General features: G+C 35.6%; 2 protein-coding genes across 2 annotated transcripts; both read left to right on the top strand.

Moving 5' to 3' along the window:
• The first annotated feature begins 64 nt into the window (after positions 1-64).
• On the top strand, positions 65-3,101 carry LOC129361891 (chemokine XC receptor 1-like). The gene is made up of 4 exons (XM_055033091.1): positions 65-157; positions 495-590; positions 1,347-1,372; positions 1,502-3,101. Exon 4 carries the CDS (start codon positions 1,512-1,514, stop codon positions 2,481-2,483), a length of 972 nt encoding a protein of 323 aa, XP_054889066.1. The 5' UTR covers positions 65-157; positions 495-590; positions 1,347-1,372; positions 1,502-1,511; the 3' UTR covers positions 2,484-3,101.
• A 2,801-nt stretch (positions 3,102-5,902) lies between these two features.
• LOC129361892 (chemokine XC receptor 1-like) lies at positions 5,903-7,260 on the top strand. Its single transcript, XM_055033092.1, has 2 exons — positions 5,903-5,938; positions 6,099-7,260. Exon 2 carries the CDS (start codon positions 6,109-6,111, stop codon positions 7,024-7,026), a length of 918 nt encoding a protein of 305 aa, XP_054889067.1. The 5' UTR covers positions 5,903-5,938; positions 6,099-6,108; the 3' UTR covers positions 7,027-7,260.
• The last annotated feature ends 16,844 nt before the right edge of the window (positions 7,261-24,104 follow it).

Below are 24,104 nucleotides of genomic sequence, written 5' to 3' on the forward strand. Positions count from 1 at the left end.
TCCTGACATTCGTTGAAGGTCGATGGTTACCATAGCAAACAATACACGTCTCTTGGCCCAGCGGCTCCCTGCAGTCCCGTCTGCAGCCAGAGGAGGCGCCGTGCCAGGAGAGGCCTAAAGGTTGGAGCTGAAAATTCTATGGCCGTCGCTACGTGCGGTACGTATTAGGATCAGCTATGTGTTTCCTTTACAAGTACTGGATTTTAACAAATATTTTAGACAAATTAAATCATATTCGGTGTCATTCCACTATGTTCTGTGCATGTTTTTAACTCTTACCGTTTTTTAAAGTTTAGAACCGTTAACTGCTACTAACTGCGGTTAATTGCCGTCAACCGCTGCCAAGTGTTGTAATATGTTGTGTTATTGATGGGCCAATTTCAAGTTGGGGGTCCGTGGTGTTTGCTGAATAGCTTTAGTGTTCCTCAGCCTGGAAAAGTTTCGGAAACACTACTTTAAAACATTCCCCACCTTGCCCCCCTTTCTGTTTACAGCGCCTTTGGATTCATTTTCAGCCACAGTGATGTTGCCTTGACTGTTTAAGCTGCCATGTTGGATAGTTGGACTGAAGATGGCAGCACCTGTCTGAGGTAATGTTAGTATGAAGAGATGTCTCATTTCTTTCTCTTGTCAAAACTGGTTTAAAAACAAAATATATATTTTGGGAGAGATTTCTAGATAAGCTCAAAACGTTTGATACTTTAAGAAATGTTGGATTTTTCCGATCAAAGTCAAGAATCAGACAAAAACCCATGGAGTCTGATAAAAAAAGAACTATGAAAAGAAAACCATCCCCTTTCTCCCATGAATGTATGAACATGTGCAGACAGACAAATGCAGGTTAAAAAAAGGTGCAGCACAATCACTTCATTTAACTTACAGCTTTTGTACAGTTAAATGCTGTATTTCAACACCTATTTAATAATTCAAGATTATTGTCACTGTAATATTGTCAGACAAAATTCATGTTGGTACCCTAAAGGAAGACAAGGTTAAAATAATAGATCAAAACAAAACCAAGCAACAATTATTAAACAGCAAATAAATATAATAGAAAAAACGATTAATGAAAATAAAAAGATGGACAAATTATAGAGCAAAGTAGCAAAAACGCAGCAAATAAAGGGCAATCTTTAACTATTAATTGGGTTTGTACAGCAAGTTATATGACTGAAAAAAAAGTCTCAATGGCAAGAAAATCTGCATTTTCACATGGAAAGGTAGTTATTTGTTTTAGTTCTGACAACTCATTAGAAGTCAGAATTGGTCAACAATAACATCTGACTTAATTTGAAGCAGAAAAGGGAAGTTTTTGTTCTCATTTTTGCTTTTACTTTGATGTGCAGATGAGGCTTGGCAGTGTCTGTCTGTGGTAAGTTTTTTTTTTTGTACATTTTTTGTAACTAATCTGGAATAAGGTGCTATAAAATTGAATGAATGAAATTATACTTGGTCTTTATTGGAAATCTCAAAGTCCTAAACTTGTCTTCCTATTCCTTAGACAATCAGCAATGGACTTCATCCACAACAGCACAGCCAAAGATGAGGACATCTTAAATCTCTTCATTCAAAATATGACTTGTGAGGTTTTTGACTTTTCACCCATCAATGGAGCTGTGTTCATCACAATCTTCATCCTCAGCATCATCGGCAATGTCCTCCTCTTATGTATTCTGTTTATTTGTGAAAAACATAATCTTTTCACATATATCTTCATTATAAATCTTGCTTGTTCTGATTTGATCTTCACTGCCTCAGTCCCCTTCTGGGCTGTCTACCACCTTCACTATTGGGTCTTTGGGGACTTTTTGTGCAAATTCATCATTTGGATGCACTTCACTGGTCTCTACAGTAGCATCTTTTTACTCATGGCAATGACTGTGGATCGTTTTTGTACTGTGGTGCTGAACAACTGGCCAAACGACAATCAGAGGAAGAAACGTTATAGCATCGGTGCCTGTGTGGTTGCCTGGCTGATAAGTATTGGTCCATCTGTGTATGATGCTTCCAAAATGGAGCTGTCTGATGATTACTACTGTGAAGTTTATCGTATTGATGAGGTTGGATATTATTTTCAAGTTGCTTTGCTGATTTTGATCCCAACTGTCATTATTATTTTATGCAATTGTGCCATTATATATACTATTTTACGAGCTGCACACAGGACAAGGCACAAAGCTCTAAGTATAGTTTGTTGTATTGTTGTAGCCTACATCATCTGCTGGGGACCCTACAATATTGTACTTTTTGTTCAGTCCACAAACTGTGAAGAAATGCAGCGGATGAATATTGTCTACAGTATCTGTCGAATGCTTGCCTTTTCCCACTGTTGGATAAACCCTTTTCTATTTATGCTCACACAAAAAATCCGAAATCACCTGCTTTATATTTTGCGCTACCGAGTTGCTAGAACAAACAGTGAGAGAGGCAGTGGCCAGGCTTATATTCAGAATGCCAGTGAATCTCGCAGTTCACGTCTTTAAGCAACATTGCTGAAATTCAAGAGTACTTGTTATATAGTACATGCATATGGAATCTAGAATATTATTCCAAATAGATTGGCATGAGATGGCTTACCACGCTCAAATAGTTGGAAGTATATATAAATAAAGAAAAACAAAACTTTTTTGCACATGGGTGATGAGAACAAATGGATCAAAAAATACAGTTTTGTAATATTAGTGTAAAGGTGATAGTCAGCTTTTTTATGTTCAACTTATTTTTCTCTTTATTTCTATTTCTTATTTTAATTTTTTTTTTTAAGAAATGGTAAGGGATACGTGTACTGTAAATGTGAATGATAAAACAGGACAAAAAGCACTGTTACAAACAGATATTGCTGATTAGGAAATACCAAGAACAAAAAGGGAAAGATATATTAGTCATTTATTTGAAAATTTTCGTATTTTTTAAATGTTTAAATTAGTTTAATCCTTTGTTTTGATGGATTTTTGGTAATATGAAACCAAAAATCATCAGCACATAGTTAACTGCTAAATTAACTATGTATTGAGTTATGCTGAATTGCTGTTGCTGCTTCAGTGTAGTTTTGTTTATTTTGTACCTGTTACAGTTTTTGGAGTTCTTTTGTGGGTGTTCTGCTTGAGTACATAAATCATTTCAGCTTGAAAAAAAAAACCCATATTGTTCTGCTTCTCTTTGCAGTTTTCTTTAATAAGTGGAAATTTGTTTGCCTAAAACTGTAGTGACCCCAGAAAGGTGGTTAGATGAAAACTCAGAATTTGAGGTCATAAATAATTAAACTCCTGACAGAGTAGCAAACTCTGTCTCCGCAGAGTACGGTTACATCTTATAACGTTTACATAGGATGTAACCGTTATTAGAATAACGGTCCTTTAATCATGATATTGATATGTTTCTAATGCAAATAGCGTACCCCTTTTCTAAGTAGAAATAGATGCTAAAAGGTGAAGGCAATTTTATTTATGTAGCAGATTTTCAGCAACAAGGCAATACAAAGTGCCTTAAAGGATTTAAAAGGAAACACAAACAAAATAGCAAACCAAAGGAAAAAGCAAAAGAAGAAAAAGCCAATAATGTTGATCCAAAGTAAATTAAGTAGTTACTCCAATTCAGGGTTGCTAGATAAGTCTAATTCCTTTTCTGGTTTGGAAGAACAGGAGTTTAAAAAGTAGTTGGTAAAATAGTTTTTTGGGTTCTGGGGTTAGTCTTGGTATTTTTATTCCAGTTAAATCATTAGAAAATGGATCTTAGTGTATCTAATAAGAAAAATAATCCTTGATTATATGTAAACAATTTGATTGATGAGAAATTTATCTTCTTTAATAAGTAGAGTAAGATCATAAAGTAGATTGTATCTTGCAAATCCTAAAAACGAAAGGAAGAAAAAGGGGATGAAAGAAAGAGAAGTTTTTTTTTAAATAGCATCATATTTATTTTTCAATTAATATAAAATATATCCGTTTTACAACCTAAGACACATTCACATAGAGTTAAAAATTAACTGTCCATTACACAAAACACATTGTTAACCTATCAGAGAGAAAAACTCAGTTTATTTATTAATTAAAAAACACAAATTCAGCTTTTACTTTGTCAACCAGCAGAGTAAACACTGTCAACATTTTCCTCTGCAACATTGTTTATCTCCATGTCTGGTTTTAAATGTTATTCTCCTTTCTTTTGTAATCACTGTGCTGTAAGATACTGTGATGCACGGACATGTTTGGGACTTTTTTTTCTTTCATTTTTGTTGGGTTTTTACTTCCCTGTTCTAAACAAAATCTACCACATTGGGATAGTCTGAAGCTTAAAAAAATGCTAAGGCACACTTTTTTTGTCCCACATGAAACAAAGTCTAAGTCCAAGACAGGAAATAATGTATACATGACACACATAATGCGGTCATAATCCAAACATCATTAGCTGGAGTATGTCATACCACTAAGATAATGTCACCTGCGTTTGTGTCTGTAAGGACATTGTGAAACTCTTACAAAACAGACACTTCATCAAAGTTGTAATGATTCAAGAAACTGTAATCCAGTTATTTTTTGAATAATTGGAAATTGTATAAGTTGAATGTTTCACTTGAATTTGAAATAATGTGACGTTTTTGTGCCTTACCAAGGACAGAGTGGAAGATATGTTACAGTTTATGACATTAGAAACTTTAAGATTTTTTTTCTCTTCAGCTTTTTGTTTTGAGATTATTGTCAGGGTGTGATGGGCTTCATGAATAAAATGTCATTTGTTTAGTGTATTTGGAGTATTTTTGACTGTTTCTGCATTAAATTTGAATGTATTTTGAATTGTAGGTTCAGTCATAAATGCTTCATCAAAAAAAAAATCCCTCTGACCTGTTTTTTTTTATTTCCTCATTAGATCATTTGTGGTTTTCTTTCATGACCATAAAAAGTCGGCAATGGACACCAACAATGATTGTTTACTTCTTCGAGAATGACAGCAATAGTCACACGGAAAATCTTCCGATAAACGGGAAGACTTCAGTATGCTTTTGTATGCAAAAACAAAATCGTTCTTGTCAGCATGCCTGAAAACTCCTTCCTCTCAAGGTTTCTTCTGAGGAACAAAACATGGAGAACAATGTCAGACAATGTCTGACATTGCAGCTTACAGAAGCTGCAGAAAGACGATGCTTCGTGGCAATTCTTAACTTTTCTGTGTGCAGTCCACTCCATGGATGGATCTTTGACAAGTGGACCTGTGGAGGCACCTCAGGACTTTGAGTACTCCGAGAGTACAAAATCTCTCAATCGTCACCGTCATGACCTTCCACAATACTGTTACATTGAAACAACCAATCCTCAAGCTAATTTAGAGTACGGTATTTCTTCCCAGTATCACGGTGTGGCTGGTGAACCTTCTTAAACAAACAGGGAAGCCGAAAAAAAAAAGCATCAAGCTTAAGTTTGAAATATTTCACAAGGTTGTTTTATAAGAAAGAGGAAAGTTGGATTTTAAGATAAATAACACATTTCCAAATGTCACTGATTATTAACAACAGATAGATAAAAGGGGAAATGACTGCTCACAAAATGCGTTCGATTTATAACTTGTTTTAGCTTAACGTTTGCCATCCTTATTTTATTTTTTTGTTATGTTTAAGCATCTTAATAGATGTAAATCTGAAGGTCAAAACATGAGAAGCTAACTACAAGAAAAAAGGAATGTGATTAAAACTGTCTTTAATCAGGATTTTTGAACAAGTAGCATGAGAGAAATAAACCTCCATGGTGAAAAATATACATTTTCAAATGGAAAAAGTGAGATCTATTACCATTTATTTTTGTTTTGAAACACCATAAAGGGTCAGAATGGATCAGCAGTAACATCTGATGTAATCTGAAACAGAAAGAGAGAAGTTTGTCTTCTTATTTTTACTCTTCCTTTAAGTGCAGTTCAAAGCAAAAGCTTGAGGTTTCTGCTGTCTGGGGTAAGTTGCTTAACATTGTTTTGTATTTGATGAAGAATTGTGTTCTTTTTCAGTAAGATTTAACAGAAAACGATGTAAAAACCAAAAGGGTATGATGAGATAATATGCTGTGTTTTTATTAAAAATTGACAAGCTCTAAACTTGTGCTCATATTCCTTAGATATTCAGCAATGGACTACATCTACAACAGCACAGATGAAGATGAGGACAGCCTCCAAGTTCCTTGTCAGTTTTTGGAGATTTCAACCATTACTGGAGCCATGTTCATCATAATCTTTATCCTCAGCGTCGTCGGCAATGTCCTCCTCTTATGGATTCTCTTTACTTTTGAAAAACTCTATCTCTCCACAAAAATCTTCATTATAAATCTTGCTTGTTCTGATTTGATCTTCACTGCCTCAGTCCCCTTCTGGGCTGTCTACCACCTTCACTATTGGGTCTTTGGGGACTTTTTGTGCAAATTCATCATTTGGATGCACTTCACTGGTCTGTACAGTAGCATCTTTGTACTAATGGCAATGACTGTGGATCGTTTTTGTACTGTGGTGCTGAACAAAATGCGAAACAACAATCAGAGGAAGAAACAGTATGCCATCGGTGTCTGTGTAGTTGTCTGGGTGATCAGTATTGGTATATCTGTGTATGACGCTTTCAAAATGGAGCTTTCTGATGATTACTACTGTGAAGTTTCTTATTCTGATGATCTTAGATATTATTTTCAAGTTCCTCTGCTTTTTTTCATCCCAATTGCCATTATTATTTTCTGCAATTGTGCCATTATATATACTATTTTACGGACGGCAAACAGAACAAGACACAAAGCTCTAAGTGTAGTTTTTTGCATTGTTGCAGCCTATATCATCTGCTGGGGACCATACAATATTGTACTTCTCATTAAGGATTTGTACAAACCCAAAGACTGTGACGAACTGGAGCGGTTGGATATTGTCTACAAGGTCTGTCAAATCCTTGCCTTCTCCCACTGCTGTATGAATCCTCTGCTTTGTATGCTCAACCAAAAGGTTCGAAGTCACCTGTTTTATCTTTTATGCCACAGAGTTGGTATTATAAGAGAAAGAGCCAACTGACCAGAACATGTCTCATGTTGAGAATACCAGTCCAGCTCGCAAAACACATGTCCTGCGTAAGCTGCACAACAGATAAGGAAACTCCCAAACACCAGCTTACACAAGACGAACTCTCTTTTTTAAATTTATATCTGTACCGGTTTGCACAGATTATATTTAAATGGTGCATCTGAAAGCCAGAAGTACTAATTATAATACACAAATATAGAATCTTAAAAGTCTGAAGAGTAATGTTTCAAGCATTCTTAAAATATTTCTCTTTTTGACACCAAATCTTGTTTTTGCATGTTGGGTCTGTGGATCTGAATTTATTTTATTTTATTTTTTTCAAATTAACACAATTTATTGTGAGGACAATGTTAGTCAACTCAGTTATTTTCTTCTTTCTATTTGCTTTTTGATTTGTTTTATAAGTGATTAAGACTACATCTATAAATGTAATACTGTTAGGGCAATACCAAGCACAGTTCTATGATTGAGGAGCAATAAATGAAAAAAAATTGTTTTGTATTTTTTTTACTTCTTTATGTAGCATTTTCAATCATTTGAAACTGCTGTTTGACTAGTTCTGAGTTATGTTAAATTTTGCTATTAGTGCATGGGCTGAGTTTGTTTTACCCATTTTATGGTTTGTGTGTTTTTGAGTAAATAAAATATTTTTATTTGGGGGAAAAAAAGTCTTCTCAACATATATAGACTTAGACTTGTACTTTATTGATCCCTTGGGAAGACTCCCTCAGGAAATTAAAGAGATATATGCCCAATTTTCTAAAAAATTAGGAAAAACTATGCTTCTTTGTAGTGTTTCTTGAGTAAGGGGGAACAGGCTTATTACTGAAATATGTGATTAAAAAGTCTTTAATGACCACTTACACACACCTTTTCTCCCATATATTTAAAATACATGCATGTTTGGATGACTTCTCATGTCCTGTGCTTATAGTAAGTCAGATCATATTTATGAGGATATGTTTCAGTGTCTTTTGTGTGCATAATCATTTTTTTATCTATCCTAGAGTAAAAAAAAAAACACTGTAAAATCTAATTTATTGAATTTACCTAATAAATCTGAGGTAACAATTCGCATTGACTCTTTTGGGGTAGATTCAATTCCATATATTGAGTATAAAATAATTTAACAAAAAATATATGAAATACTCAAAGAAATTGGGTAAAATTTGCCTCATATTTATGTATATATTCAACAGCTACTTACTCAGCTAAATTAGGTAAAACTATGTCTTGTTTGCGAGTAGGTAATACCTGATAATTACAAATCAAAGTTAATTAAAATCAGTTAATATCCATTACTTTTTCAGAGAAGGTCAGATGTACCCCCAAAAAAGACATTCAGATCGTACACCTTCTCAATGTTTTTAATCCATAAAGTCATCAAAAACACAGAATAAACTACAACACAACAGTGTCACACAACATTTCAAATAATGAACCTGTGTTATAACCTAACAACTTCAAATGTTGTTTCAGTTATGTTGGACAATAAAACATATCCCCGTTTTAGGACATCCAGATTGCTCAATAAGAAAGGAGTAGATCAGAGAAAAGGAGAAGTGAGGAGAGAAGAGAAAATGAAAGGAGAAGTGAGGAGAGAAGAGCAGAGGTGCAAGGGATGTCCAATCTCATGAAGATCTTCTTGTCCCGCCGCTCATTCAAAAACGCAGTCTGACGCATGCGCAACTTTGGAGCAACGGACTTAAGATTTGGGGGTAGATTTTACTGTATTATGTAATGATTTTTAATGTTAACGAATGGGTAGCATATGTATAATTTACTCATTGTTTTATAATTCTTTGACTGACTGAAAAAATAAATTACATTTTATATAATTTGTGCACTCATCATATTTACCACTCTCCAAAATCACTTTTTTCAGTGCAGAAACAACAAAATCACCCATCAAAATTTTTGGAATTGGTTAAATTCTGGATTTCATTTTAATCATGATAGTGGATTATTTGCAAACATAATTAATAAAAACTTAAGTGTAAATCTATGAAACCTTTTTTTCTGGTAGTTCCTACCACCAAAAAGGTCAAACAAATCAAATAGCTTCTCCCTTTAAGAAGCTTGCTATAACATATAATGATTTAATTGAATTTAATTTATTTGATTTGTTCAAACAAAATATGGATTGGAAATCCAGTTTTCCAAATTTTGGTTTTAAATTCCTTCTGATTAATTTTATTAATCTGTCAGACACAGGTTCCTTATTTATTACACACAGTAAGCCATGCCTTATTTAATTGTTTCTGTAGATATGTAAACTAGCACTGAGGGAAGTAGAATACACAAATTAAGTAATCCAATTGTGAAAGTTTTGCAAGTCCTTTTTATAAGAAGAAGGAAGATACAAGAGGAACATTTTATATTACAAAAGGAACTTTTTCTCACATGATGAACAAACTAAACTATTCTTCACTTCCTCTTGGTGAATGCATTATTCATTTCTTAAATACTGTGGTGAATAAATTAACCCACAAGGGGGCAACAAAAAGGAATGAAATGTAATTCTAGTAATGGCCTGTAATCATAATTTCTTTTCAGTGTTACATTACTTGACTTTTGATTAATCATCTCAGAGTTAAATTATGAGACACACATCCTGATGTTGTGCAATTCATAGAAATTGTACTTCAAAGCATGATGCTTCTGCTGCCATATTTTACTGTGTGCATAGAAATCTTTTGGTTGATGCCCAATGAAGCTAGATTTAAGAATTGTAACCTTTATTCTGATCAATGACCATGACAGTCAAGCCTGAATTTTTCTTATGAAGAAAGACCTCTGTCTTTCAACTTCTGTCAAATCGACTCCTTAGTTTAATTAGACAAAGAGAACACAGTGAATTTCTGTTATTATGAAAAGCAGTCATTGGAAGTTTTTAAAATTATTTTAATATTGCTGTTAATTCCTTAACAACCCCCTCCAGCTAGTTTCTGAAATGTCTTATCAATGATTTCTAAGAAATGTATTGTGTGTCTTGTATTTTGCAGTAATAGTGATAATAAAATAATAATGATAACAATACAGTGGGACTTTTTGCGCTTTTGCCCTGATACCTCCGTACCTTAGCTAAAGGTGAATCGGATTCAGCGTAAACTCAGGAAGACTGAATGCTGGAAAGTGGTTTGAACCAAAGTTACTAGCTGTAATTCTACATGAGAAAATGAACTTGTGTCTTGTCAGAAAGTCTACAACAGAGCGATATTTCTATGTATATTCTCTAGAAATATGATTTTCTTTATTTTTTTTCTCTGGGAAAATGATCTGCAGTGCATTTCTCTGGAGTCCTGTAGGTATACTCAAACTTGGCCCCGATTGCTCAACGTCTGGGGGCGGGGGTCCGGAGAGGAGTGCTCAGGGACAGCTCAGTGGGTCTCTGTAACAGCAGCCACATCTCTGGGGCTAGATTAAGCTTAATTAACTAAACCATCCAGCATGCTTGAATGAATGGATAGAAGTCAAGGGCAGAGCAGTCACAGGAGCGATCGCACATTCTCTGGCATGAAAGAGCTTTGTGTTGGATTTTAACTGGATGTGTAAAATTTGACACTCTAGCTGTTCAAAGCCATGTTTAAGGCCAAGTACAATAAACAGGGCTTGTTCTGCCTTAATTGCATTGATCTATGAACGACTGAAAGCATCACTTCAAGGTTTTTCCGTATTGGGAAAAGTGTTCACATTATTAATTAAGATCTAAAGTAGCAGACCAAGTCACGAAAGTGCATTTATAAAGTGAAAGATATAGATTTCAGAATTTTACGACAGGAAAAAAATAATTTATATTACTTTGGCCTTTCTCTGATGCCATTGCATAACATCTCCAAATTAGTAAATTTGAGTCCAACTGTGTATAATCAGTATAATTTTTTAAAAAGGCCTCAGAGAACAAACAGCATCATAAAGACCAAAGGACTCTGCACACCATCTTGAATATACTTGGTAAATACGGTGATGACCAAATCATGCTGAAAAATACATTATAATACAAAACGTGAAAAAAGTTCAAAGGTTGTTAATACTTACATTTAAAGGTACATTACATTTAAACATTTTAATAAAAGGAACTGACTGAACTGGTTAAACTCTACAACATCACCTCATAGATCAGAAAGAACGAGTCAAACTTGAGATGTACGCTCTATCCTGCAGAGATCCTGCTTACAATTTCAGAGCATCCCACTTCTTTTGAGTCAGTGCATTCTCATCTCCAAGTTCATTTTCTCAGCAAATGATGTTGTTCACTCGTCTTTTTAGCCACAAGCAAAACAGCTGTTGTTGTTTTCTTATGTAGTCAGTGCTACTAGCCTTCCATGGCCTTAAAATTCCTGCCATTCTCGCATTTTCTCCCAGGCAAGTCGCACATCAATATCTCCCCTTTAATTTCAGTTATCTGTAACGATAATTACTCTGACCATATGTGAATTTAATTGATGCCTTTCAAATGTGTGAAATGTGTGTGCGTACTCTGTTCATGTTGCTAATAAAGTCTTATTGCTTGTTAATCTGGACTGTCAGGAAAACGCATGCAAATCGATTAAGTGTGCCAGTCCTTTCTAACAACTGTTTTGTTCGATAAATATTGACAACTTAATCCTTATGTGGCAAATGCCGACATTTATGTCATTTCATTAATGGAACTTATCCTGAAATTCTCATCAAGTTTGTCATGGGAAATTTAAAACAGAACAAAAAAAGGAGAATAAACAAATTAATCTCAAACATAAAAGCAAAAAAAAAAAAAAAAAAAATACTGAAAAAATGAAAAATGCTGCTCAAACACAAATACAAAATGATGTTTAAAAACCTCTTTAAAATATAGACTTGATTTAAAGAAGCGTTGTGATTTATCAATTTCCTCTGCAATACTGCTGTCTTCCGCTAGAGGGCAACTTATACTGGACTAAAGCAGTTTTTACATTTTGATATCACAGTTCCGTCTTACTGCACATACTGTAACAAAGCTGACAAGAAGTTATTGGTCCATACACATATATGTTCTCTGATGTGAATTTTATGAACACGTTTTTGGGCTCCTGGTGCGTTTTAGACACAAACCATGAAGAACAACTGCAACCTGTCTCTGATATATCTTAGGGTCATCCTCCCCTTTTTACCTGCTGTTGTCAGATCGGGAAAAAAGCACAGTGATTAACTACCGTGGAGACTTAATTAAGAAATCAAACATCTGGATATTCAGACTGAGCTTTGCTGCATCAGTTAAAAAGTAGCCATTTGATGTATCAAACAGTGCGGCCTGATGCTTCACTTAAATTTTCCCATCTGGTTTGTTTTCTCGCTAAACTTTATCCAGAAATTATCTTTTTTTAGGTCTGTGCAATTCTTCCATCCATAAGTATTTCATTCCAGTTTATTGCTTTGCATATCCTTAAAAACTTTTAATTTAGGTTTGAAAAAAAAAAGGTCTAAATCTTGAGGCTAAGAGAGTCTGACGAGTTTTACAAAACTTGTATGACTCATTTGTCAGACAAGGTCTGACAAATGAGCCTGATCTTAATTTTTGTTTTGTGTTAACATATAAATAATAGTTCCTTAAAATACTATAAACTCTAAAATACAAGTTAACAGTAATAACATCTCATGGTTCCCCCGACTTTGTGCACCACTAGCACACATTCAGTGTGTGTTGTTGCATCCAGCTTGTGTTGAACCTTGGGTGGCCAGGTGAAAACTGGCCTGAACTGGGCTTCTGCCATTTCCAGCACACTCAGTGTTACTAACTGGGTGAATGACAGAATACCTCGCACATGAGCCAGGAACTGCACCTGCGTTGCCCCAAATGTCCTCCAGATGGGAAAGTGTCTGTTGATATTTTAAAGGATACGTATACAGTCATTTAGTAGAATGAAATGTTTATATTGTTGTTTTGCAAAAGAAAGGTTCTCAAAGGGACAACAACAGACACAATGGCCACCATATTTGATTTATATCATTTAACGTCAGTCAATTAAATATTTCTACTCACTCAAGAGAAAATGTTTGGGATGAGGGTCCAAAGGTCCTGGTCAGACTTACCCTAAACATTGACTTTGTAAGTTAGTCTCAGTTGGCATGTTTAATCACTAATAATAATCACTACCTTCAAATCATGTTTATGCATCTTCAGACATCTTTATGTAGGCAGCCAGAGGCAACAGAAGACAACTAAGCAGCTGCTTGGTCCCACAAGAGACCTTGGATTGTCAAATTCTCAAATGTATATTTTTAGAATAAATAATATATCAGTAACATTCATACAAATGAGTCACTCTGTAAAACAATTTTCTTCCACAAACATTCTGCTTTGCCAGAATTAATGTTTGAACTGTAGAAGCTTGGAATATCTCTAAAAATTTAAGTTTTAACATTGAACTCTGCTTAACCAAGCAGTCAGTTGTTGATTAAGTTTCTTAGCTTGAAGTCTGAAGCTATAAAGCCAGTCAAGATAAATGTTAAACAAGATATCAAATGAAAGATGGTGAGGAGAAGTAAGACTTTTCAACCAGATTTATGGGTTGGTTAGATGGAAGACTAAGATGGTACTTAAATTTTATTTTGCCGTTTTAATAAAATTTTGCTCAAGATTCACTTCGGCCTCACAACTGTTAATAGTTATTTGATTCTATTTTATTATACGTATACAAGGTCTGGCAACAGTGCCTCAGTCTTGTCTTGAATGGCAAATCCTATCAGGGTTTTTGTTTTACTTAAAAATAAAATAAAAATAAATAAATAAACAAAAAAACAAATGTTATCAAAAAAAGAAAGAAAATAGTCAGACCTCCATTAATTTCACGCCACACCAGTGCATGCTCGACCTGTTTCCTGAATACCTTAGAGAGCCTTTTACATCTTGGCATGGTGACACGACACACTTGTCAAGATGGCAAAGGTTTAAATGAGAGAGGCTGTGTCTACAAAATCTTCACACTCTGGCAACGGCTAAGACTTTGTAGGTTTGAATATCTGATATCTAGGCAAATTTCTTATTCCTTTCATGTGTTTGTTTTTTTATATGATTAAAATAATGGAATAATTCCACAATTAAAACTAAGACATTAGAAGAGTGAAGGTGTCAAAAATGTGGAAACAATCTCCAAAGCATGTCTCATTGTGCATTATTTAACTATTGCCTTTGTCATATTTAATATTAAAAACATAGAGAGATACTTGTAGTTGTAACTGAGCCACACAATGAACTCCAAAGTTGTTTTAAGAAAATTAACTGATTTATAGAAGTATACATAAAATTTATGTCTGAACTTTACAAAACTTTGAAGAATAAAGCTAATAAAGACAAAAAGTAAAGATTTTTGTCTTTACCAACTTGACAGCTGTGTGCCATCCTCACAAGGATAAGCTGCAAGTGACATATGGAAAGCTGAGTGGAAGGATGAAGTATGAGCTTCAAAGAAGTTTTGACAGTAGACTGACATATGTTTCTTTAGAGCAAGGTTCATTAATTTATTTGCTTAAATGACTGATCATGTAATATCAAGGTTTGCAGAAACCTTAGGAATAATTTTCTTTACCTGCAAGTTGCAGTAAATCAAACTTAACTGAAGAAAAGATTTGAACTTGTCACTGTGTGTGCAATCAATGTATATGTTTGAATGAGTCTACTCCTAAAAGTTTCAGCTATTCTAATTTAAATAATCCAGATGAAATGTTTAAATAAGCGTATACTAAATTTTGTATCTGTCTACATTCCAACACATACCTGTGGCATACCTCTTTATTAAAATGGTTGTTATACTGGAAAATAAAAACATATTTATCTCGAATCTTGGGTCTCAGCACCTGGACCAGTTCCCACTGAGCTCATGTCCTGCAGACCCCACGTTTTGGCTTGTCCTTTCTTATCCTCGGGCTGCACCAGCTGCCGTCTACCTCCGACCTCACTCCAAGCTCCTAACATGTTTTCCTCTGGTCGTCTCGTCAATCCTGTTCCTCGTTTTGTGTCTGCTCTCCCGTCTTCTTTGGCTCAACTTTCCAAAAAAGGTGAACAGGAGTGGTTCTCAATAGCACCGTGCATGACTAATGGTGGAAACATGTTAAAATCATTGCAGAAATGTCCTTGGGAAGACAAATGAATTTTCAGCAGAATAATTAACTTAATTAACAAATTTGCATGCATATTCATCAGGGCCATTGAAGTCTTTCCAGCTCAGCTTGATGAACGTTGCTGTGTAATAACCAGCTCATTTACATTCTGCCATCCACTGCCATTTGTGTGGATTACTGAGAAAAGGCAAAGTGTGTGTGTATATAGATGGTGTGAGAGCTACGTTCTATGTGCATACACACTGCCTTCTTTCCTTTAACATGTTATACAAAAGCTTGATTAATTAATTTGACATATAGTTTTGTTGTATACACTCCTTTCCATTTGTCCCAGCTGCCCTTGCTTTTGCACACTGATGAATAAAGAGTTCACACACAGTCATATCCATACACACATACCTTGCAGGAATGCAACTGATCCAGGGCTGAATTTATGTCTGTGCGAGTGCGCCAAACCCATATCTCTTTGCATCCCAGTCCCCCAACCCCCATCTCTCTGGTGGGCAGTTCTTGGCACCGATCCTGAGTCGTAAACCCTCCTGGGCTGCCAGACTGCGAGCTGTTAAAAACCACGAGGCCCTCCGTACCCCCTCCCCATCTCTGCAGGGCAATCTTTAAAGGCAGCAAGGTGTGACGGCACAGACTGGCAGCTTGGCAGCGATGCCCGAGGATACCAACGTTCCGTCAGCCATGAACGGGCAACATCACATGGGCTCGCCTAACTAATATGCTCATCGTACATGTGCCTTTCTCATGCCTCATCTGGGCCGGTGAGAGACAAAGGAATTCATTAAAAAAATTCACATAGAGTTGTTTTGTGATTTTGTTGGGATGTAATTAATTGGGAATTTCACACAAGCTAAGACAACTGAAGGAGAGAGCATCCAAATGAGTTTAGAAAAGTTAATTACACTCACTTGGCTGTGTGTATGGATACACACAAGTGTGTGTCCTTGGTCTGGCAGGGCAGAAGACAACAGAAAAATTTGGTCCAAAACATTTATCCTTAATACCACGCCTCTCCATTATTCTTACTATGATTTTGATGAACAAGATCACAAATATCCAACTATCTGCAAGAGAAGTGCAGAAAACTATCAAAAACAAGGCAACATTTTGCAGTCATTTTGAAATTAACAAATAACTTGTAATCGTGTTAAGTCCACTGATGGCAGCAGATGGTTTGGCGACAAGGTGGACTTTGTGATTCAAGGAGGACGGCAAGTGGAAAATTGAACCGTTCAAATTCTTCTCTCGATTGGGGTCAAGTTGACACTTTCTTGTGCAAAACTGTTGTAACCCTTGCTGATATTTCCTTTATTGATACTGTAGTTTTAAAGTATAAATACTTTTGTGTTTCTTAGGTTCTAAAATAAATATCCACCTTGTTTATGGTAACAGTGATAATGTGCAACATGAACAGATGTCTAATATCAGATTGTTGTACATTGTTTTGTAAATGCATACGTTGTCCTCCATTTGGGTAAAAAGTCTCAACACTGAAAAGGTACAAGTGCCTCATAAGGAATTTACAAACACTTTGCAATACAATTAATTATTTCGTAAATCATCAGTAAACAATTGTAAAGTAGAAAAATTACATTTTCCACATATTGATTTGCTAATACATTGTAGCAACTTATGTCTAGTTTATCACATCTTGATCATGTAACTAGTTTGATGAGTAATTTTAGTCATTTATATGGCAAAGTCTATTGCAAAGTGTCAATTGAAAAAGAAAAAGATGTTAATTTTATAATCTTGAACGCAACACTGCTCATTAAAAAACTGTAACAGTCGCAATAACGGATCTGTTTAAACTTATACATAATAAATAAGCTGTTAAAAGTCAGTAATAGACTTTTATAACTGACATACCAGTACTTTTAACTTGTCTGTCACTCACTAATTGATGCACTATAAGTTTTTATTACAGTTTTTTTAGGCTCTTATGACTTACATTATACCTTATTTACAATGTATTTAGGTATGTAAAGCGAGACTTATAACAGTGTTATAAGTTCTGCAAAAATAAACAAAAAAAAACATTATTTAATATTAAAAGTAATTACAATCATAGCTGAAAGACAGTACACCAAGCACAAAAAAAATTTTCTTCATAAATTATTCATATCCCATTTATAAATTAACCAGCACAGACTTTATAAATCATCCATAAGTAGTTATAAGACAGCTGTTTTTTTATGTTTTATATGTATTCAAATTCAGAATATTGCAAAAGACTGGGCAAATTTAAGTTTACTCTCCCCCACAAGCATTATTACTGCTTAATGTTGGTTTATAGAGTCTATATAGCTTGACTGATTACTGGTCTGTTAACTATTAATTAGTCATTTTTATGTTGAATCTTATTGAGAAGGGGTAATAAATAAAACAACACACATTTTCATTAAGACTGTTTAAACTTAAATTAATTTGGTCTTTTAGTTCCAAAATTATGTGCGTCAGATCTCTGTTGAGCAAAAATCACACCGCAGATTTCAATCTTCAATTATTTATCAAACAATGATGAAACCACAATGGGTGTTTATGCAATATTAAGAAAGCGTTAAAACCAATACATACTGGAAATGAGTTCAAGAAAAGCTTCCATTGCAAGTCAATTTTCCACTGGTTACGGTATAAATAACTGTAAAATTGAATTTTCACACCTATTGTTCGTTTGTTAAGGAAGTATAAATCAAAGATTTAGACTAACTGATACCATACACTTAAAAAAATCAAAAAGGGAAGCAACAATTATTAAACATAGCATCTATAGCTTAGCTTTAAAACCCACATCTCCTAAACTAAACTAATTTAATAGAATTTACATCCCGCACAATGAGGTGTAAAACAAAGAAAGAAACTAACTTCTTCTGATTTGCTTTTGTCTTTTTTGTGCTCCGTTTTAATTGACTTTTGTTTTCTCCCTTGCGTTCGCCATGTAATATTTCCACCAGCTTTAAAAAGCAATGCCAAGCGAAATGCTTTGACAGCTTTTACTGAATCAATATGTTCCTCTGTACAAAGCGTCTTAAATTGTAGTTATCACGTCTGAAGAAAATAACAAAATCACCTGACATGTAAAAAACTTGTGATATTGAGCATACTTTGGCTCTGCGATGCATTCCCCCTCGTTTTTTTTTTTCCTGCAGACATATGTGTGACACTTGAAGCTGTTATATTAGCTTCAAGTGTGAAAGAAAGCGGTTACAGTAATATCTTTCACTTGAGCGATGTGACAAGGAAATGGTTTTTCTGATAACTGGCAACTTCAGATCTTGTCCGACACAACACGTGTTGTGTTCCAAGTCGATAAATTAACTTCTCCAGAAATATGTTAATGAAACATGCGCAGTAAAACTAGTTTATTGAGAGACTCACTGCAATGTAATTACACATTCTACTCATAAAAGCACATTTATTGTGTTTTCTCGCCTGACCCTTTTTGTTATGAAGTGTCCATCGATGCAAAACGACCACAAAACACAAATGGACCATTAAACTGACCTTCATATGAAAATCAAACGACTGTCACCGCACTGATGGGGGAGTTTACACAAAACGCAGCCCGTTTCCCTTCAGTGAGAGTGTAAAAAAACTCATCAAATGCTTTGTTTCATGATATTCTTTTCTGAAGTTGCAGCTCTCACATGAGTAAACAGATATATGAAAAGTCTGATCATAGAACATGAAAAGCATTGTTTTACTTGAATGGAAAAAGGCTGCCTGCAAACTGGCTTTGCTGGTCTGCGACTGATGTTATCGCATTTTACTCAGAGTTAACCTGATCTGTCTTAAACACACCAGAGACAAAACACCTGAATGATCCCTTCAGCAACTTGGATTCTTCTCTTTGCATTTAATATCCACATTAGCCTGGAAACTTGAGAAAATAAAATCTTGTCACTCTTTCATAACCCTTTCTGAGTTAGAAGAGTGCTGCATTTGAAGAAGCCACCATTTGATGGTGCAATTGATGGGAAAGTTCTGAAGAAAGTCCTGAAGCCTCAGAGGAATTTGATTACCTCCATCCATTATCTGCACAGTGAGCAATTGCGAGGCTCACCATCTGTCATCCGTTTCATTTGCATCGTCAACACCTGCCCTGCCTGTTTATGCCTTCACATTTTTTATAAGCTGCCTTTCATGGCAGGGAAGAAATGTTGACTTTTCCTTCTAAATATATTAATTGCAAAAGTTCAAAGAACGTATTGCGAGACAAACAACTCGGTTTATGTTTAATAGAATTTGGATAGTCTTCGTTTGATTTCTGTTGATTAAAAGTTTAATTTACACTGCCCACAAACAGACAGACAGAAAGATAGATATAGCGATTTATCTCCTTCAGTAAACTCTGACCAGCTGTCCTGTCTCTGCTAAAGAAAATCACCCACACAGTACGACACCTTTACCACCATGTTTCACTGGTGATGGAGTGGTCAGGTTGATATGTGCGGTCTCATTTGATAAGGCCAACATTTTCCCATGTTTACTGTATCTGGGTATTGTTTAACATAGCTGAAGAATTTCATATTAAAGTAAAAAATTTAGATAGATAGATAGATAGATAGATAGATAGATAGATAGATAGATAGATAGATAGATAGATAGATAGATAGATAGATAGATAGATAGATAGATAGATAGATAGATAGATAGATAGATAGATAGATAGATAGATAGATAGATAGATAGATAGATAGATAGATCTTATTTATGAGTCATATATTGTGCTACACTCACTCCTTCCTCTCTCCCTTCCTCCCAGCCTCCTCAGTCCTCCCCCATCCATCCTCCCTGTCTCCCATATCCCCAGGTGGTGCCGACGGCTGCGGGGCCCATTAGCGACAGAATTCCTGCCTCCAGCAGGCCATGCGTGTCCCGAGTGACACATTTTTGGACCGGCACCAAAAATCCAACCCTCCGCAGACAGCTCACTTCTCCACGCAGTCGCCATGCTCCGTGTTTGTGTGTGCGTGTATGCATGTGTGTAAAAAAGAGAGAAAGGCCTTGCTAGCACAGCATGAGTCCCACAGGAAATGCTTGAAAGGCAGTATGGGACAGATTGGTGAAGGGACAGAATGGTCTAGAATACTAAAAAGAAAAACTGCAAGATATTCCACAGCAGTGAGAACATATATCCATGCCATCACTCTCCTGCCAGGTTGGGACATTTGTTATAGTCATAACCTCCACAACGCCCCCCACTCCTACACCACCACCATTGTGCATCGGCATGCCTTCCCACACAAACTGCGTAGATGTAGTCTCTTTCACTACAAAGATTTAATTGGAGTTTGCTGATCCACATTGTTGTTTGGCAATGTTCTTTGCCAGCTGATGCGTGTGTACCAAGTTTTACTTTGCAAACACCTCCTGTTCAGTGAAGAGAGTGTTTTTAAAACTCAAGTTTTATTAATTTTACATCAATCAAATACAGTGAATAGTGTTACTGCAGTGATAACCTCATCTGTAATGATGTACATGTGAAAAAATTGAAGCTTGATCAAGATTCTTAATCATTGGGAGGAGTGATTATGGAACAATATCTTACGAGTTAAGAGAAAGAAGTAATCCCTTTTTAGGAGCGATATTATGAATGGTTTCTTTCTTCATGCTAATAGATAGTTAATTATGTACTTAATGACTCCTCACAAAGCAGTATATAATTAGTCTGGATGAGCCGAGAAAGTTCCTTCTTGTTCCTACATGTTTAATGCTGGTGATTTCTCATTTTTAAATTAGACTGTGGATGATGGTGGTTTAAGACTGCCCGCATTATATGTCGATGTATATATAGATCTGTTATTGTGATATGCATAGGTTCTCGGCCCACTTTTAAAAAATGACAGGCCCCCCATAAACAAACTTGAGCTCATTGCTTACAGTTACTTTTTCAGAAGGGAAATGGAAGCTGGTCAAAGTTAATAGGACACATAAATGAAGGTAAATACAGATCCACCCTGAAAGAAAACCTGTTACAGGCAGCTAAATGCTGAACATATTTACCTTCCAGTCAAACAACACCAGAAGATAGACAGAGCGACAATAAAATGGTTTGAACCAAAAGCATACGTGTTAGAATGACTCGAAGTTCAGAGCTCAATCCAACTTAACATTTTAGGCAAGTCTTGAAAATTGAGGTTCACAAATTCTCTTTATCTGACCTGAAGGAACTTATGCTATTATGAAAGTAGACATAAATGTTAGTTTTTGTGTTTAGATCAGGGTTTTGCATCTCTCTGTGCAACTTATTTTAGGGTTTGCACAGTGTGACAATGTGACAAGACAAAGCGACTAAACTACACTATCTTGCTTAATATGCCTGCTTATTAAAAGAACAGCCTTGCACAAACTGGTATTGTCTATTAGTATTACTACACTTATAAAGCTTGACTCACAATGAACAAAAAAAAAAACCTGAGGCTTAGAGCAAAGCTGTAAAATCTTTCAGGCTGCAGATGTAATTAACAGTCAAACATTAACTCATCAGTGGGTAGAAAAAAGCATTTTCTATTTCATGGACAATAAATCATTAAGTTAGCTTTGAATGTTTAATAAAATATGTGTCTATAAAATATCAAATTTGGAAATAAGCTTTAAACTATCACCGGTATCACTTCTGAAATTTAACTGTAATGACAGTGACAGCTCAACTGTGTTAAAAATGCTCCTTCTTCTGAGACATAGAGAAATTTATAACAAAAAAACATGAAGAGGGAATTAAAAGTCATGTTCTCAGTAACTTTATAAGGCTGTATATCATTAACGAAGGTGATGGCATGTGTAACCATTTTGGCACAAGTTTTTCTAAAGGATAGGAACAAAGCTGTTCACCACTTTTGGAGCTTCCGGTTCAAGACAAGTCTAAATCTGAGGTTTCAGGAAGACCTTTACATACACAGAATGCTGCTTTCACAAATGTGCAATGACGTAAATTACACTGCTTTATTCTTAGGCACTGTGTGTATTATTATCACCTGGACCTTCTCTACCTAGTTATTTTTGTGAGATGCACCTTACACAGGCTCCATCTCCTTGGTGATAATATCCATTGTCTCCTTTCTATCAAAAAGTATATAATATATTTCTAAATAAAAGTATATCAATACACTTATCAAACTGATTGAGTTTTATTGTCCCAGGGATGTAAAAACCAATACACGTGGATTTAATCTACCTTTTCTCTACCGATGCATTTGAACGCCACATGCACAGGTAGAACTCAAAACTTCTGCCGTGCAAAATTGTGTCTCTACCAAATAATTGGAACAATAGTAGTTTAAAACTACCTTTAAAAGTAGTTTGAAGACTAACTTTTAGCACAGAAACCTTAATTAAATTACCCCTTGAATGTATTTTATTTTTACCTTCACAGTTTTACTTTGACGATGAACAACAAAATAAGACATTGCACTTTTAGCTTGAGCCATATTAAGATAAAATCACAGTTTCGAGGTCTGAAATCTAAATCTGTGGAGTAACAAGTGACTCTTTTACTATTATGTAAAAATTAACTTTGTTACGGCTTCATCTCAAGTTATGATGTTATTCCCACATCAAAAATTTGAAAAGTGTTACTTTGATTCCATCATGCATGTTTAAAAAAATCTTTGAGTATCTCCTGGCAGCCACTTAGGAGTGCCTAAACCTTTTCTTATAAAGCAACAAAATGCTGTCCTGGTTTTCTGGTTTTCTGTGCCTCCATAATAAAGCAGTGACACCACCCTGCCTCCCCTGATAAATTTGATCTAACCACTGCCATGCAGGCCTGTTGGTTCCCACTTTGACTTTTCCTGATAAACCTCTTGCTATTGTCAAGAAATATTTTGTTCGTTCGAAACTGAAAGCATGAATTTTGTGCCTCTCTGTTGGTCAGCACCCTCTCACTCCATGTAGGCATTAATCTGGTTTCTCAGTTGAGTCTCAGAAGTTGCCAGGTCATACCAGGTCTACCTTGTTGGATCCTCACCAATTTCCTTTTATCTTTGAGTTTGTTTGTTTTGGTTTTTTCTAAAGATACCAGATATTGCAATGAAAGCAATAAGATAGACAAAAGTAATGTCAATATTGTTGTTATAATGTTAAAAGATAAAAGGAAATCTGTGGTATTTCGAATCATAAATTCAAATTGGATTGTTTTCTACTCTTTATGGTATCTGCAATACCTTAGAAAAACAAGTTGTTTCTAAGAAATCACTTTTACTGTAAGTTGTGTGTATTGAAGGTAAAGTGTTGTCTATATCTCTTGGAGATTTTCTCCAAGTTATCTCTGTACCTTGCATCAAACTGCAGTCATTATTAGCAGATGCTCACATTCACAGTCAAGGGAATCAAAAAGCACTTCATCCAACAGCACCCGTCTTTGCCCTGAAATAGGGTGTTGCTGGGGTGTCAGAGGATCACACCTCTGTATGTTTCCCACCTGCTCCAAAACCCACCCTATATGCCATTGTATGGTAGCAAACCTCTCCTCCCCCCCACCTCCACACACATTGCAGAAGCCTGCATTCACCAAGTTAAAGTGCCCCCAGACAAAGAGCACAAAGCACAAAGGTGATGTAGTGACAGATGCTCCCGTCACATACTTAGCATATCTCCACCTCCAGAATAGCTAAACTGCAAGAGTCAGTCTCCTTCTTTCACCCCTGGAAATCATCAACGCGACTTTCTCTTAACTTGCACTCATTCCACTCCCTGACGGATGAGTCACAGTAATGTTTTTTTTACCCAATATTTATCCAATTTGACCAAATGGTATAATTAATGTTTTGCCATTTCCCTCTTCTTCCTCCTGTCCTTCAGGCCAATATATTTCCTACATACTGAGCCCCCCCTCCTGGTCTAACCTTTAAGTGCCAAGTTCACAGATAGAGAGAAAGTACTTCCTGTGAGAGAACGGGCCGGCTGCCAAGGAGACTGATCCACCAATCTGACACGTTAATGAGATCCTGGCCCGTAGTACGGGAGTGTCAGGCCTCCTCCGC

Source organism: Poeciliopsis prolifica, unplaced genomic scaffold, assembly GCF_027474105.1.
Source record: "Poeciliopsis prolifica strain line A6 unplaced genomic scaffold, Auburn_PproV2 SCAFFOLD008, whole genome shotgun sequence".
Taxonomy (NCBI): Eukaryota; Metazoa; Chordata; class Actinopteri; order Cyprinodontiformes; family Poeciliidae; genus Poeciliopsis; species Poeciliopsis prolifica.